The sequence below is a fragment of the Bidens hawaiensis genome, unplaced genomic scaffold (assembly GCF_021521415.1).
Source record: "Bidens hawaiensis isolate Kalapana, Puna unplaced genomic scaffold, B.hawaiensis_p1.1 tig00002553_1, whole genome shotgun sequence".
In the NCBI taxonomy this organism is placed as follows: Eukaryota; Viridiplantae; Streptophyta; class Magnoliopsida; order Asterales; family Asteraceae; genus Bidens; species Bidens hawaiensis.
Window position 1 is genome coordinate 1592997 of NW_027491139.1, and position 13667 is coordinate 1606663.

At 33.4% G+C, this 13667-nt stretch overlaps 1 protein-coding gene and 1 pseudogene across 2 annotated transcripts; one reads left to right on the top strand and one right to left on the bottom strand.

Moving 5' to 3' along the window:
• Positions 1 to 1594: 1594 nt before the first annotated feature.
• LOC143620258 (DNA repair protein RAD50-like) lies at positions 1595 to 6831 on the top strand (annotated as a pseudogene). Its single transcript, XR_013151312.1, has 11 exons — positions 1595 to 1657; positions 1744 to 1972; positions 2382 to 2560; positions 2644 to 2814; positions 3926 to 4030; positions 4111 to 4219; positions 4303 to 4514; positions 4609 to 4701; positions 5171 to 5298; positions 5428 to 5542; positions 6535 to 6831. The product of XR_013151312.1 is annotated as a DNA repair protein RAD50-like (transcript).
• A 3356-nt stretch (positions 6832 to 10187) lies between these two features.
• Positions 10188 to 11959, bottom strand: LOC143620182 (glycine-rich RNA-binding protein 4, mitochondrial-like). Its single transcript, XM_077091920.1, has 4 exons — positions 11807 to 11959; positions 11654 to 11722; positions 10577 to 10683; positions 10188 to 10438 (listed from the first exon to the last, which is right to left on the bottom strand). The coding sequence occupies exons 1-4, from the start codon at positions 11937 to 11939 to the stop codon at positions 10322 to 10324; spliced, it is 426 nt and encodes a 141-aa protein (XP_076948035.1). The 5' UTR covers positions 11940 to 11959; the 3' UTR covers positions 10188 to 10321.
• Between the last annotated feature and the right edge of the window lie 1708 nt (positions 11960 to 13667).

Consider the following 13667-nt stretch of genomic DNA (forward strand, 5'->3'; position numbering starts at 1 on the left):
CTCTCTTCACGAGTTGACGAGTTACCGTTTCTATCTGTCGAATCCCTTGTTTTAAAAGTACCCGATAAACTCGACAAGGCTTCCCGAATCCGCCCCGCGAACTATTTAGTGTCATTTCCCGCTACCAAACACCGCCCAAATAATAACAATAATAATAATAAACCCACCACCAGCAAGGCAGCAACCAGTAAAACCCCGCTTCTTCCATATTGCAGAAACCCTCGTTCAACCACCGTCACTTATCGCCGGCGTAATCGAACTCATTCGACCGATTTAAGCACTCATCATCATATCATATGTCAATTTTCAGTACATAACTAATCAGAAACAAGTAAACCAAACGGAAGGTTGTGAAAATGAGTACGGTAGATAAGATGCTAATTAAAGGTATCCGGAGCTTCGATCCGGAGAACCGCAACGTCATCACTTTCTACAAGCCGTTAACGCTCATCGTCGGTGCTAACGGTGCCGGCAAAACTGTAATCATTTTATTCTTCTTCTCATATTTGTTGTTTACTTATTTAGGTTTAGGTTTTTTAGGTTTTCTCTGATTATTATTGATTCATTAGGTTATAAGATGTTATACTGTATCTATTCAGTTTCATGATGCAGAGTGTTTTGGTTAGTTACTTCCTAGGGTTTATGGATCGAGAATTGGATTTTATTAATGAGAAATATGCTGCCACTGGTCCTACCTCCGTTAAATAAGTTAAAAAAACATTTAACTCTGTTACGTTTTTTCTGAATTTCAAACGGATGTTTTAGGGCTTTTGATCGGAAGGAGGATACGAGTCAAATGATGTAAAACTTACATTGAAAAGGCGCATCAGTTTGGGTGTTTAAACTTTGAATTAACAAACATTAAGTCGTTTGGAGCACCGTTTCTATGTAAGTTTTACATCAATTGACTTGTTTCCTCTTTCCGATCAAAAGCCCTAAGACGTCAGTTTGAGATTCAGAGAAATCTTATCGGAGTTAAGTGTTTTTTCTAAACGGAGGTCCAATGTAAATAAACAGTGTGAAAGGTGGGACTGGTGGTGACAGTTTTCTAAGGTGGGATTATTATCGGCCAACCTCAAAAAGTGGGGATTGATATATCCAGTTTTCCTTTATGGAATGTGATGCTAATCATGATTATTATGCTTAGGTTTTTCTTGATTATTGTTTAATACGGTTAGATGTTATACTGTTTTTATTCAGTTTCATGAGGCTAAATGTTTTGGTTATTTACTTGTTAGGGTTTTTGGAATGCGATGCTAATCATGATTATTTTGTTTTGTAGATTTTACATTTTAGCTGATTATGATTTGGTTTGGCTTACAGACTATTATTGAGTGCTTGAAGCTCTCATGTACTGGTGAATTGCCACCGAATGCTAGGTCTGGTCAGAGTTTTATTCATGATCCCAAGGTCTGTTCCTATCTAATTGTGTTTTGTATACACACACTATTGATTATAACTGGATTTCTTTGTGGTTTTTTCTAAGTTTATTTTCAAATGTTTGTGATGATTTGTGAGGTGCACTGATTGAGTGTCCCAGTTCCCCACTTTTTGGAGTTCCCTATTGAACTCACCCCTACATATAGTACTTCACATGACCGACAATAATTGCACACTCTTTACAGGTAGTCTGCTTGGTTATACAATCTCTAGAAATGTATCAGTGTATCTGAAATTTGGATTGTCTTAAACTTTTTGTTGAGTTTGTTTTCATTGATTTTAGACTTTTTGATCTTATAATAGCTTCGACAAAGTATTACCCAAGATCAAGAAGAATCAGAAAGATTAGGCAGTAAAATGCAGGATTTAGAACAAAATATCCAAAACGTGGATACCAAAATTCGTCAAACGGAAGCTACACTGAAGGAATTGCGTAAGCTTCAGGATAAGGTTGCCACGACGACAGCTGAAAGAAGCACTTTATTCCAGGAGAAAGAAAACCGTTATAAAGATTTAGAAGAAGAGAATGATGGTTTGTAACTTATGCACTTACTCTGGTTTGAGGTGGTGATTTTGACCCATTTGCTTAAAAATAGGCTGATTTGGGTTTATTTTATCTTCTCCAACGGTTCAAATGCGTGACTTAATTAGAAACAGGTCAAGTGAGTTGACCAGGTCAAAAGTCACCGAAAATGTTATCAAGTGCTTAGAACCTCTTTCATCGTTTTATCCAAAATATATAATTATATTTTAAACAATATAGGTTTATAATCTTGTTTGATATGCTGCAATAAAATTACTCATTCTAATTTGTTGTGCATCATGCCCAACCTGCCTAATTTGCCACCTCTAGTCTTAATTTTATTGGCAGTCCCTAATTGTCTCTTTTGGGAGTTCTTTATATTTTCTATGGCTGTTATACTTTTTGTGATTCCGAATAGATACCGATGAAGAATTAAGGGAATGGAACGCCAAGTTCAGTGACAGGATAGCGGTTCTACAAGATAAAATTAACAAATCAAAGAGAGAAATCATGGACATAGATACAAAAAGCTCTATGTCTCAGAATCAAATCAATGATTACATTGCTAAAGTCAGCAAGCTTCAGACTGAAGTTGAAGTATTTATACTTCTTAACACTGATTAATTTTTTTTTATATTCTGTATTTTGTTAGTAACTAGCACTTCTTTTTTGGCCTTAAGAGTTATATGGACTTAAAGAAGGAGAGAGATTTGACAATACAGGAGCTTTACAAGCAACACAATTTGGGGTATCTTCCAAAAGCTCCTTATAGCAATGAAATTGCGTCAAATCATATAAGTCGAATAAAGTCAAGATTGAATGATATTGAACGTGATCTGGTGGAGAAAAAGGTAATTTCTATTTATTTTCTTTGATGAATATACTTTTAAGTAGAAGCAGAATTTTTATCTAACGATATCCCTGAAACATGCATGTTTTACAGCATATCTGAGTTCTCAACTAAAAGACCCCAGTGCCATTTCTTGTGGCACCTGTTTGCTTTTATGCATAAATTTCATTCTGAAAACTTGAGGTGGCAACACGAGTCAACCTTGTTAGGATCAAGACAAGTAGCTTCTTTTCTAGAGGTTGAAATGCGTTGGCCTAGTTGACCCAAAACACATGTCAAAAGTTATTTTATATAAATGACTAGCATGACTTCAAGAGTTTTATTTTTCAATAACAATTCACTTATTTGAGTAAAATGTTTTAAGAAGTTCTATGAATTTAAAATACACTTTGGGCGATGCTAGTCTCGTTTTTTTTACTCTCTCTCTCTCTCTCTCTTTAATCTTAACCAGTTGCCTTATAAGAATTAAAACATAACCCCGTATCAAGTATTTACCTATCCGTAAGTAACCTGGTCAAAATTCCCACTTCTACTTGAAGCACTGTGGATCTCCATTTTCTACAACCAGTTAAATTGCTAGGTGTGCGGCTATCATTATATGGTTTTATCCTTTTCTAGTTGATATAAAACTAGGTGTTTTTGCTTTTAAATGTTAAGAAATGATTTGAAATCGGCCGGAATCGATGGTGTCTTGCATTGCGGTGGCACCCCACACGAATTCGGTTGGTATTGGGTTATTGAACCAAAAGTAAAAGCCAAAAAATAAGTGTAAAAAAAAACTAGCTGCGAACAAAAAAAACCCGCTTTGCGGCTGCGGGTTAACGCAAATTTGGCCAGAATCATTGGATGATATCGACGATAACAAAAAACCGCGCTTTGCGGCAGTGAATTGACACGAATTTGGTTGGTATTGACGGCATCAGCACTTAATCGTAAAAATAGAGTTTGGTTGTTATTGACGATACCGACAGTAAATTGTAGGCTAAAAAGAATTTAACATAAAAAACTGAAGTGTCAACATGAGATTGGTGCCACGCGGACCAATCAAAACCACCATGGAACCAACCAATGGCTTTTAATTATATATAGTAATGGATCTAATCATTTCTCAGAGATCCATGGATGGAGAGCTTAAGGTAGCATGGGATCTCTACACTGAGTCAAGAGACCGATGCAAAAATGTAGAGGCTGACAAGAGTGCTAAATCAAAAATAAAGGTTTGCGTGCAGAGATATACTCTTGAAGTGTTATTTATTCACCAGTATCTGAATTGCACTAAGTTTGTAACTTTATGCAGGTTGGCATAATAAGTCGGAAAAAAAGAAAAAGAAATCGAGCGTGATAATTTGGAGCTTGAAATTTCCGAGCACGATGCACGTCAGATTGATCAGAAAGAAAGGAAGTTGGTAATGCTCCTTATACCATGCAGTACCACTGTTCTTATTGTTTGCGACTTAATTTGAATCTGATCTTTTTCTGGACTTGGTAGGCTAGTGAATGTGAAAAATTGAGTAAGCTGCTTGTTGAAGGAGAATTTGATTCTAAAATACAGAAGAAGTCTACTGAAGTAGATGTTCTTGCAAGAAAAATTAAAGATCTTGGTCGTGAGAAAGATATCATAAATGCAGACTCCCACGAGAGAATTACACTAACTTATAAGAAAGATGAGCTGGAAAGCCTCAAGAAAAAACACAAAAAAATGCAAGTTGAAAATCTTATGTTCTTTATCTCTAGTACAAACTTTTAGCTTTTTCTAGTCCTTGTTCATTGCTAACGTCTTCATTTAAACTTTCAGAATGGATGAACACAAGAATAAAATAAGAGGTGTCTTGAAAGGGAGGCTGCCTCTTGACAAAGATCTGAAGAAAGAAGTCACTCAAGCTTTAAGGTTATGTCTCTTCTATGCAGGTTTTATTATAAACATCTTCATATTATATAACTTTAACATGCATGCATTTTTGTGAGCCAATTTTGGACACAATTATACAGCAAGCCCTCTTAAAACTCTGGTCATATTTGATTTCTGATAAATTTGTCTTGTCTTCTCTCTTTCTCTTTCTAAAAAAAATCTAAGTGGGTAGCGATCATAAGGATGACGTCATGGATTTGTAAAATAACGGGTTTTGTTATTTGAAGTAACCAAACAAGAGTATAATAGTTGATGTAAAGTAGTGCGGATAGGATTCCCTCAAGTGAGTAGTCTTTATTAAGCCTTGAGTTTTTTCATATGATGCGTGGCTATGGTTAATACTTTAGTTATCAGCTGATTTATGATGCTTTAATAAGATCAGTAGTTATATTTTTTTACCTCATTGAATGATAGTAGATTTATATTCTGATCATCACTTTTAGTGCAGCGCAATTACAACCGAGTTTGAGGATTTGAATTCAAAGTCCCGTGAAGCTGACAAAGATGTCAATGCGGTGCAACTAAAATTACAAGAAGTTAATAATAATTTGGCCAAACTTCAAAGGGATAAAGACTGTAAGCCTTTTTATAAGCTTCTACATTTTCTTCTGTTGAGTTGTGTTAAAAGACGAACTGTTAAATTTAACAAATAAGTACTTTAATATTCTTATTCTATCACCTTAAATGTTTCCAATTATATTGCAGCTAGGAGGAGGGTTATTGAATCAAAGCTTCAAACTCTAGATCCGCAGTCTGCCAACATTGACTGTTATATTAAAGTCTTCGATGCGGCTAAAGAAAAAAGAGATGTCCACAAAAGGTTATCTTATCTAGCCTTGCTCATTTGTTTCAACGTGCCAAAGGCAGTTGTGTAACATGTCAAAATGGGGGTTGGCTTGACTCATCAATACTTTTATGTTCGTTTTTTTCTTTCTATAGATGGTTAATGTATTGAAATATGACTACTCGAACTTACTTTCAAAACAATATCTGATTTTCAGTAAATGGATTTTGAAAGTTGAAAACATTTGAAGAACTCTTTGGGTAGGTTTTAACAATTTTGATAACTAAATTTTTACTAATGATCTGTTGGATATAAAATATAACCTGAATCGATCTATTTTAGGTATATATGCTGAAAACTTGTTGGGTTGGGTTGGGTTGACTTGACCATTAATGCCTTTTGTCTATTATTTTTTTTTGGATGTTATAGGTGATTAATGAATTAAATATGACTATAGAAACTGTACTATCAAACCAGTATTTAATCTGGTTCAACCTCAGTAACTAGTTTTGAAGATTGAAGCCATTTGTAGTAAGGTTGGGCTACAAAAATACTATAAAAACATGTCTAACTTCTTCTCTAAGTTGAAATAGATGGTTGACAACAATTCAAATAACACTTTGGTCGCTACTAACCCACTTCTGTATTAATGAACTTTCCGCCTTTGACTTGTAGATAACTTGAATTTACCCATGTTTAAGTGAATCAGTTGTAAATGTAACCTGAACCCATTTGACCAGTTTTTGATTTCACCTAACTTTTTACATTTGGCCTGTTGGAGATAAAATGTAACCTGAAACGACCCATATTCAAGCATGCCAGTTGAAACTTGCCAGGCTTGCTGTTGACTTGACCCTTCAATGCTTTTTTATTTTTGTTTTTATAGATTATTAATGTGTATACATGATTAAAAGTTCGATATTATCAGAGCAATATCTAGGTTGTTTCGTTAAGGGTGATTTTCAATTTGTTTCATAGAGCTTTTTTGTATTATGTTGCTAACTGAATTTACTTAACATTTGTGACAGCAAGTACAACATTGCTGATGGTATGCGACAGATGTTTGATCCTTTTGAAAGAGTTGCTCGTGCACATCATATATGCCCTTGTTGTGAACGTTCTTTTTCTGCTGAAGAAGAAGACGAATTTGTTAAAAAGGTTAATTTCATTACTTACATTGTCGACTATGTTAAATATAAATGATAACGTAGAAATTTTCCACCCAAGTATTAGTAGTTTTCTGTAAGGCCACCTAACTATCAAAGCAATATCTTCATTTATGCAGATTTTGGTGAAAAACTTGTTGAATAGCTGTAAAATGACAAAATGCCCTTCAACTTTAAAGCTTATGACACATATGTACAGTATCATTTATCTTAAATTATACATAAAATCTGGTCAAAACTCGGCCGAAATTGAAAAGTATAAATAAAATCTGGTATGTATGCATATATATATATATATATATAGGGTAAGGATCCTAAGAGAACCCTTTGCAAATAGAGAACTTTGAGAACCATTTTGGACCACTAAAAACACATTTAAAAAAATATTTAAAAAAATTATAAAACAAAAAATAATAAAAATTTTAAAAAAGTAAAAAAACCAAAATTCTTATATTTCATTCCGGTTTCAATAAAAAAATAAAAAAAATTCAAAAAATAATAAAAAAAACGTCGTATTATACACATATGTATAATTTTATATGATATTTAGTTACGTAATATACACATATGTACAGTATCATTTATCTTAAATTATACATATGTGTACAAAAAAAACATGTAAATATACATATATGTATATATTATACATATGTGTATATAATTTAGCTAAACCGAGTTTTTTTTTATGAAACCGGGATGATAAAATAAGAATTTTGGTTTTTTTACTTTTTTGATTTTTGTGTTTTTTTTATTTTATAATTTTTTTTATTTTTGTGTTTTTTATAGTCCAAAATGGTTCTCATAGTTCTCAATTTCAAAAAGGTTCTCTCATGATCCTGATCCAAAATTTTATGGTATTTTTTTGAAAAGAAAATACATCATTTGTTTGTTTTTTATATCATTATATCAACGGTTTATATCTTCTGCAAGTTACATTAAAATGTATTCTAACTTTTAGTTTTATGTTCCGAGGGTGTTGGAGAAATTGTTAGACGTTATTCGGACGGTGGGATAGAAACTAGTGATTAATCGGGTTGGAATTTATATGTAATTTTCAAATACACACAAACACACACACACATATATATACAGGATCAGGATCATAAGAGAACCTTTTTGAAATTGAGAACTATGAGAACCATTTTGGACCACAAAAAACCCAAAAATAAAAAAAATCATAAAATAAAAAAAAACACAAAAATCAAAAAAGTATAAAAACCAAAATTCTTATTTTATCATATCCCGGTTTCATAAAAAAAAACTCGGTTTAGCTAAATTATATACACATATGTATAATATATACATATATGTATATTTACATGTTTTTTTGTACACATGTGTATAATTTAAGATAAATGATACTATACATATGTGTATATTACGTAACTAAAGATCATATAAAATTATACATATGTGTATAATACGACGTTTTTTTTTATTTTTTTATTGAAACCGGAATGAAATATAAGAATTTTGGTTTTTTTTACTTTTTTAAAATTTTTATTATTTTTTGTTTTATGATTTTTTTAAATATTTTTTTAAATGTGTTTTTAGTGGTCCAAAATGGTTCTCAAAGTTCTCAATTTGCAAAAGGTTCTCTTAGGATCCTTACCCTACATTTTAATGTAACTTGCAGAAGATATAAACCGTTGATATAATGATATAAAAAACAAACAAATGATGTATTTTCTTTTCAGAAAAATACCATAAAAATTTTTAAATATGTTAAAACATAGATTTTATTTTTTTATTTTTATTTTTATTTTTTTATCATCCAGCTGTTTTGAGATGGCATCCACATCAAGTTTTAATGTTTTGACTAGTTATTGGAATTACAATTCTGCCTTTGTGTGATAGTAACATGCCAACGACCTATGCATTAATGCCACCCATGTAATGTAACCATCCTATTAATCTTTTCTTTATATACATTATTATTATTAAAAATTTGGTGTTTTAGACTTCTAAGAATTTAAGGCATCAACTTTTATTACTTGACCACTTCTAGCCAATGTCATATCCTTTCATTGGAGAAACCTAACGAGAACGATAAGTTTTAAAAGAGAGTGTTTATACTTTATACTATTTTATACAAATTCACATCGAGTGACTAGATGATGAATTTAAAAAATTATCGATGCGTATTTGGCATTAGGCTAATAACACGCAAAGAACTTAGAAATATATGATTTTTAATCAACCAAAATTTGCTCATACGTTAATATTTAAAATAAAATTACATCATAAAAACATGAAGTTTTTTCTCTTCAATTTAGAGCATGATATTATTATAAGCTTCTTTAATTCAGAAAAATATTATAACTTGTTACGTGATGATCAGAGTGTCTGGGTATTGTCTGTGACACCTTTATAGGTTTTCTAATAAAGAAGCTTTAGGATGCTACTTTTGGTGGTGTTCGTTCTTATCCAGAAGAAGCTTACACTAGGAAGTCAAGTATCAATTAGTTCTTTAAAGTGACAAATATGTTCCTATATTTTTTTATAGACAACTTATTATAAAACATTAAAAGACCTATTTGTTTAAACTTAAACTTGAAACTAAAGACTTTTAAAGTAGGGAACTTGTTTTATAAACAAAAACATATTTAACTACAAAACGACATTGATTTTACCTGCTCCACTTCAGTCACCTCATCACTCCTAAACGTGACAAAACCACATGCAATCATTCGGTATTTAACAAATTTAATTCTCCTTTTAAAATATCATGTTGCATATAAAGAGTACATATTAACCCCTTTCAAATCATATTTAACAAATTTAATTGTCCTTTAATTATATCTCTAAATCCTCACTTTATATTCATGTCTATCACCATACTTTCACTAACATGATTTTAGCACTTGTATCCAAACATTCCTAAAATTATATCTCCTATAAACCAAACACTACATATTAGGGATGGCAAAAAAGCATGTGCCCGACAGGTATACCCGAAACCCGAAATAAATGGGACGGGTATACCTGAAACCCGATGGGTATAGGCCGGGTATGGGATTAGGATTTCACGGGTACAGGCCGAGTATGGGATTAGATGATATCCGGCCCGATTACCCGAAAACACATACTTGTTTACCCGAACTATATACCCGAATTATATACCCGCAAAATTCTTTGTATTTCATAGGTTGTGAAGCATATATATAAAAAAAATTATATACAAATTATAATGATATTATTTATTTATTGTCATGCTATATATGGAGTGTATTATATTTAAATTTGTAATAATTGTTGTATAAATAAGATGTATAAAATAATTATAATGAATAAAAATATGTACTTGAAAGTCCCAACGGGTATACCCGATACCCGACAAATACCCGACAGGTAATGGGCCGGGTATGGAACACGGTTTTACAAACGGGTATGGGCATGGGATTACCGATACCCGGCCCGTTGCCATCCCTACTACATATGATAAGGTAGCATTATATTCTTAAATCAACCAAACCATAAGGTGTAATTAAAATTTCCAAAACACAAGAAATGACCCAAAAAAAACTCGTATACAAAAGACTTTAACGCTAATCAGTTCATAAAGTTCTTTACGAGACGTACAAAATCTATAATCTTGTGTTCAAATCACGAGAATAAACTTTGTTATTGACTTAAAAGCATATTGTACCTAGTACCGGTTATTTCTAGCATCACCAGAATTTTGGTTAGGGCCGCGATTAAACCCATCAGTACGAGGAGCACGTTCGGTGGCAAGACTCACACGAATGCTTCGGCCATTGAGTTCCTAAACAAGCAAGAAAAAAAGCATGAGATGTTAACGTTAAGTGTGATTTGAGTATCTTATTCAAAAAAAGATATAGAAAAGAAATCGGCATCAAGTTTTATAATTAAATGTAACTGTCTATCAGATTTCATTTCTAACCTGGCCATCCATTGCTTTCATAGCCTCGCTTGCGCACTCGTCACTTGTATAGTTCACAAAACCAAATCCCCTTGACCTCCCGGACTCTCGGTCTGTAATAACTCTTGCTGAATAGTAACAATACAGTATTAATACCAGAGTGAGCATGAGTAGATTTGAATCGATTATTGGCTAAAACAAAGCATATAACCGATTTTTTGGTTTTGAACTTTTCATACCCGGTCGGTTTAGGTCACAAGCAGTTCGGCTAATTCAGTTGTTAGAAAAGATGGTCCGGTTAATCCGGTAAACCATTAGTTAAGTCCAATTACTCATTTAACTAATAAATGAGAACAAATGACAACTGTTATGTTACTTTTATAAAAACAAAATTTTTCTAGCAATCACACATTCACATGAACAAAAGTTGATTATTTGTATCCGGTAAAAAAATCGGCTATTCATGCACAGATAGCCATAACAGAACCATAAAAATCAATTATCACAAAAACCATAACGAAAAAATATGTTTCTCCACTAGTTCAATTATTTCGATTATGATTCGGTTAAACAACTTTTCTGCTCACCTAAAATCAAGTACCAAGAACACCGATATCATAATATGAAAAATCTTAAAACAGAGACGCATCATACTTCAGGGTGCAAATGAGCCGAGCCACTCGCAAGCCGAGCTTTTTCGGATCGATTAAAACAGAGATGCATCATACTTCGGATCGATTAAAAGCTCGAAACAAGCCGAGCTTTTTCTAGCTCAAGCTGGGCCCGAGCCTCAAACAAAGCTCGTTTTTAGTTATCGAGCCTAGCTCAAGCCTAGTGCATTATTAAGTCTTACATCTTTTGGAATTCTATGTATTAATTTCACACTGCACTGCCAAGCTTAGGCCAGTACAAGGTTTTTCTTAAAATACATTATAATAATTAAAAACATATTTGACTTAATTGATAAACAATCCGAGCTGGAGCTTTAGAAAAAAAGCTAAAAATGAGCCAAGCTCGAGCTTATTCAGGCTCAGGCTCGGCTCATACACTTAAATTCTGCATATTAGACACCAAATATTAACGGTTCTCAGTTCTCACCTTCAACCACATCGCCAAATCCAGAAAACGCCTCCTTCAAGGAGTAGTCATCAGTCTGATAAGAAAGACCTGCAACATTCACCAGTCATCAAATTTCACAATCACATAAAGAAAAGCGATTCAGCGATCATTATCTGTAGAACAAGAACGTACCACCAACAAAAAGCTTTGATGACATGCATCGGATAGCATTGAACATCGATGGTGTCGTTACTTGCACATTTGATACTCCGTTTTGGGAGATACTTTGCCTCACGAGACTTCCGATCCTGCTGTGGAAAGCCATTATAACCGTTTGAATTTTAATAACCTGCAAATGAAAAGTGAATAATCAAATACAAATCAGATAATTAACAACTATAATCCGTACGGGGTACGGGTTGCAAGTTGTGGTTCAGTTCGATTTCCACCAATAATCATAACCGTAACCGCTAGCTTTGGTTAATCGGTTATGCAGCTCGGTTATGGTTTGGTTTCAGCTAATTTCGGTTAATTAACAAAGCCAAGTTTGATCCAATAACCCTGGCCATAAACGTCGGTTCGGTTATCGGTTAATTTAGACTAACAGTAACAGTTAAGGTTTGGTTAACACGGAACTAGATCATTACACATGCTCAACTATAACACAGTATACAAAACTTTATATAACAGTTAAGCTGCAATCAAATAAAGACGCAATTTGTACATGATCTAACATATGAAGATCAAAAATAATATAAATTTTATACCTTGGATATGATATAAGAGGATCCGGGTTTAAGCGGCTAGGGTTTATGGCACTCTACTTGTTGTTTATATGATAAACCAAAGAGCAAAGTCCCATTTTCGTCCATATAGTTTGATCATTTATGCAAGTTTCATCCAAGGTTTTTTTTTTTTTTTTTATCATCGAGGTTCAAGATTTTTGCCATTTTCATCCGATTCATTTTTCATTGTTAAGTCAGGGTTAAAATAGTCTTATTTTAGAGTCTTTGTTGTTTTATTAATTATTGTACTCCCAGTATCTCAAACCCTTTAATCGGTTGTAATTCTTAGATGTTACCGTCCACATGCCTTCCTCTTTATTTTCTCCGACCATCAAGAACCACCATACCACCCACCCAAAACTTTGGGGGGGGGGGGGGGAGCTTTTAAATTTGCTTATTTGTTTTTTTTTTTTTTTGAAGCTTTTGAATGAGCTTTGTCAAACATCTTTTGTTTTTTAACAAACAAATAAGCAAATAAATAAGTTTTAGAATCTCACACAAACACCCTCTTAATCACATAACACCAACAACCAACAACACCCGTAGTGGTTCAGCACCACCACCACCCCGCCATCTCCTCCCCCCTGCCTTACCATCATCACACGCTTCCAGCTTGATTTTTTTGATCGAAACACACATCACACACCACCATCACATCTTAAAGATTTGTTCTTCTCGGGCGAGGATGATAATTGAGTGGTGGCGATTGTAAGTTAGGTTGTCGATTTGGTGGCGTGGTTGTAAGATCAAATCTTCTCCAATAGTGGACGATAATCGTGAATTTGTCCAAGTATGGTTTGCATAATCTATTCATAAGACCTATATAAATAGTCAGTGCATTCATTAAACCAAACAGACATAACTAGAATAGTCGGTATAAAACGAGTTCGGATTGCATATTTAGGAATGTATTTCTCTTGGATCTCAAACGGTGATACTTATAGCGTAAATCGATTTTCAAATAAAAGCTTGAACCTTGAAGTTGATCAAACAAATCGTCTACCATTGGTAATGGATATCATGTGAGTTTGTCAAGCTTACGACAATCAATGCACATTCTAAAAGTTCCATATTTCTTTTTGACAAATGAGACCAGAGTTCCCCAAGGTGAGTAGCTTGGTACGATTAATCATGTGTCTAACAACTATTGCGGTTGATTAGATAGTTCTTGCATCTCGGACTATGCAATACGATAAGGTAATCGTGCAACATGCACCATATCAATTTGGGGTTATATTTGTCGAGTTAGCAGTAAGCCATGTAAGTCA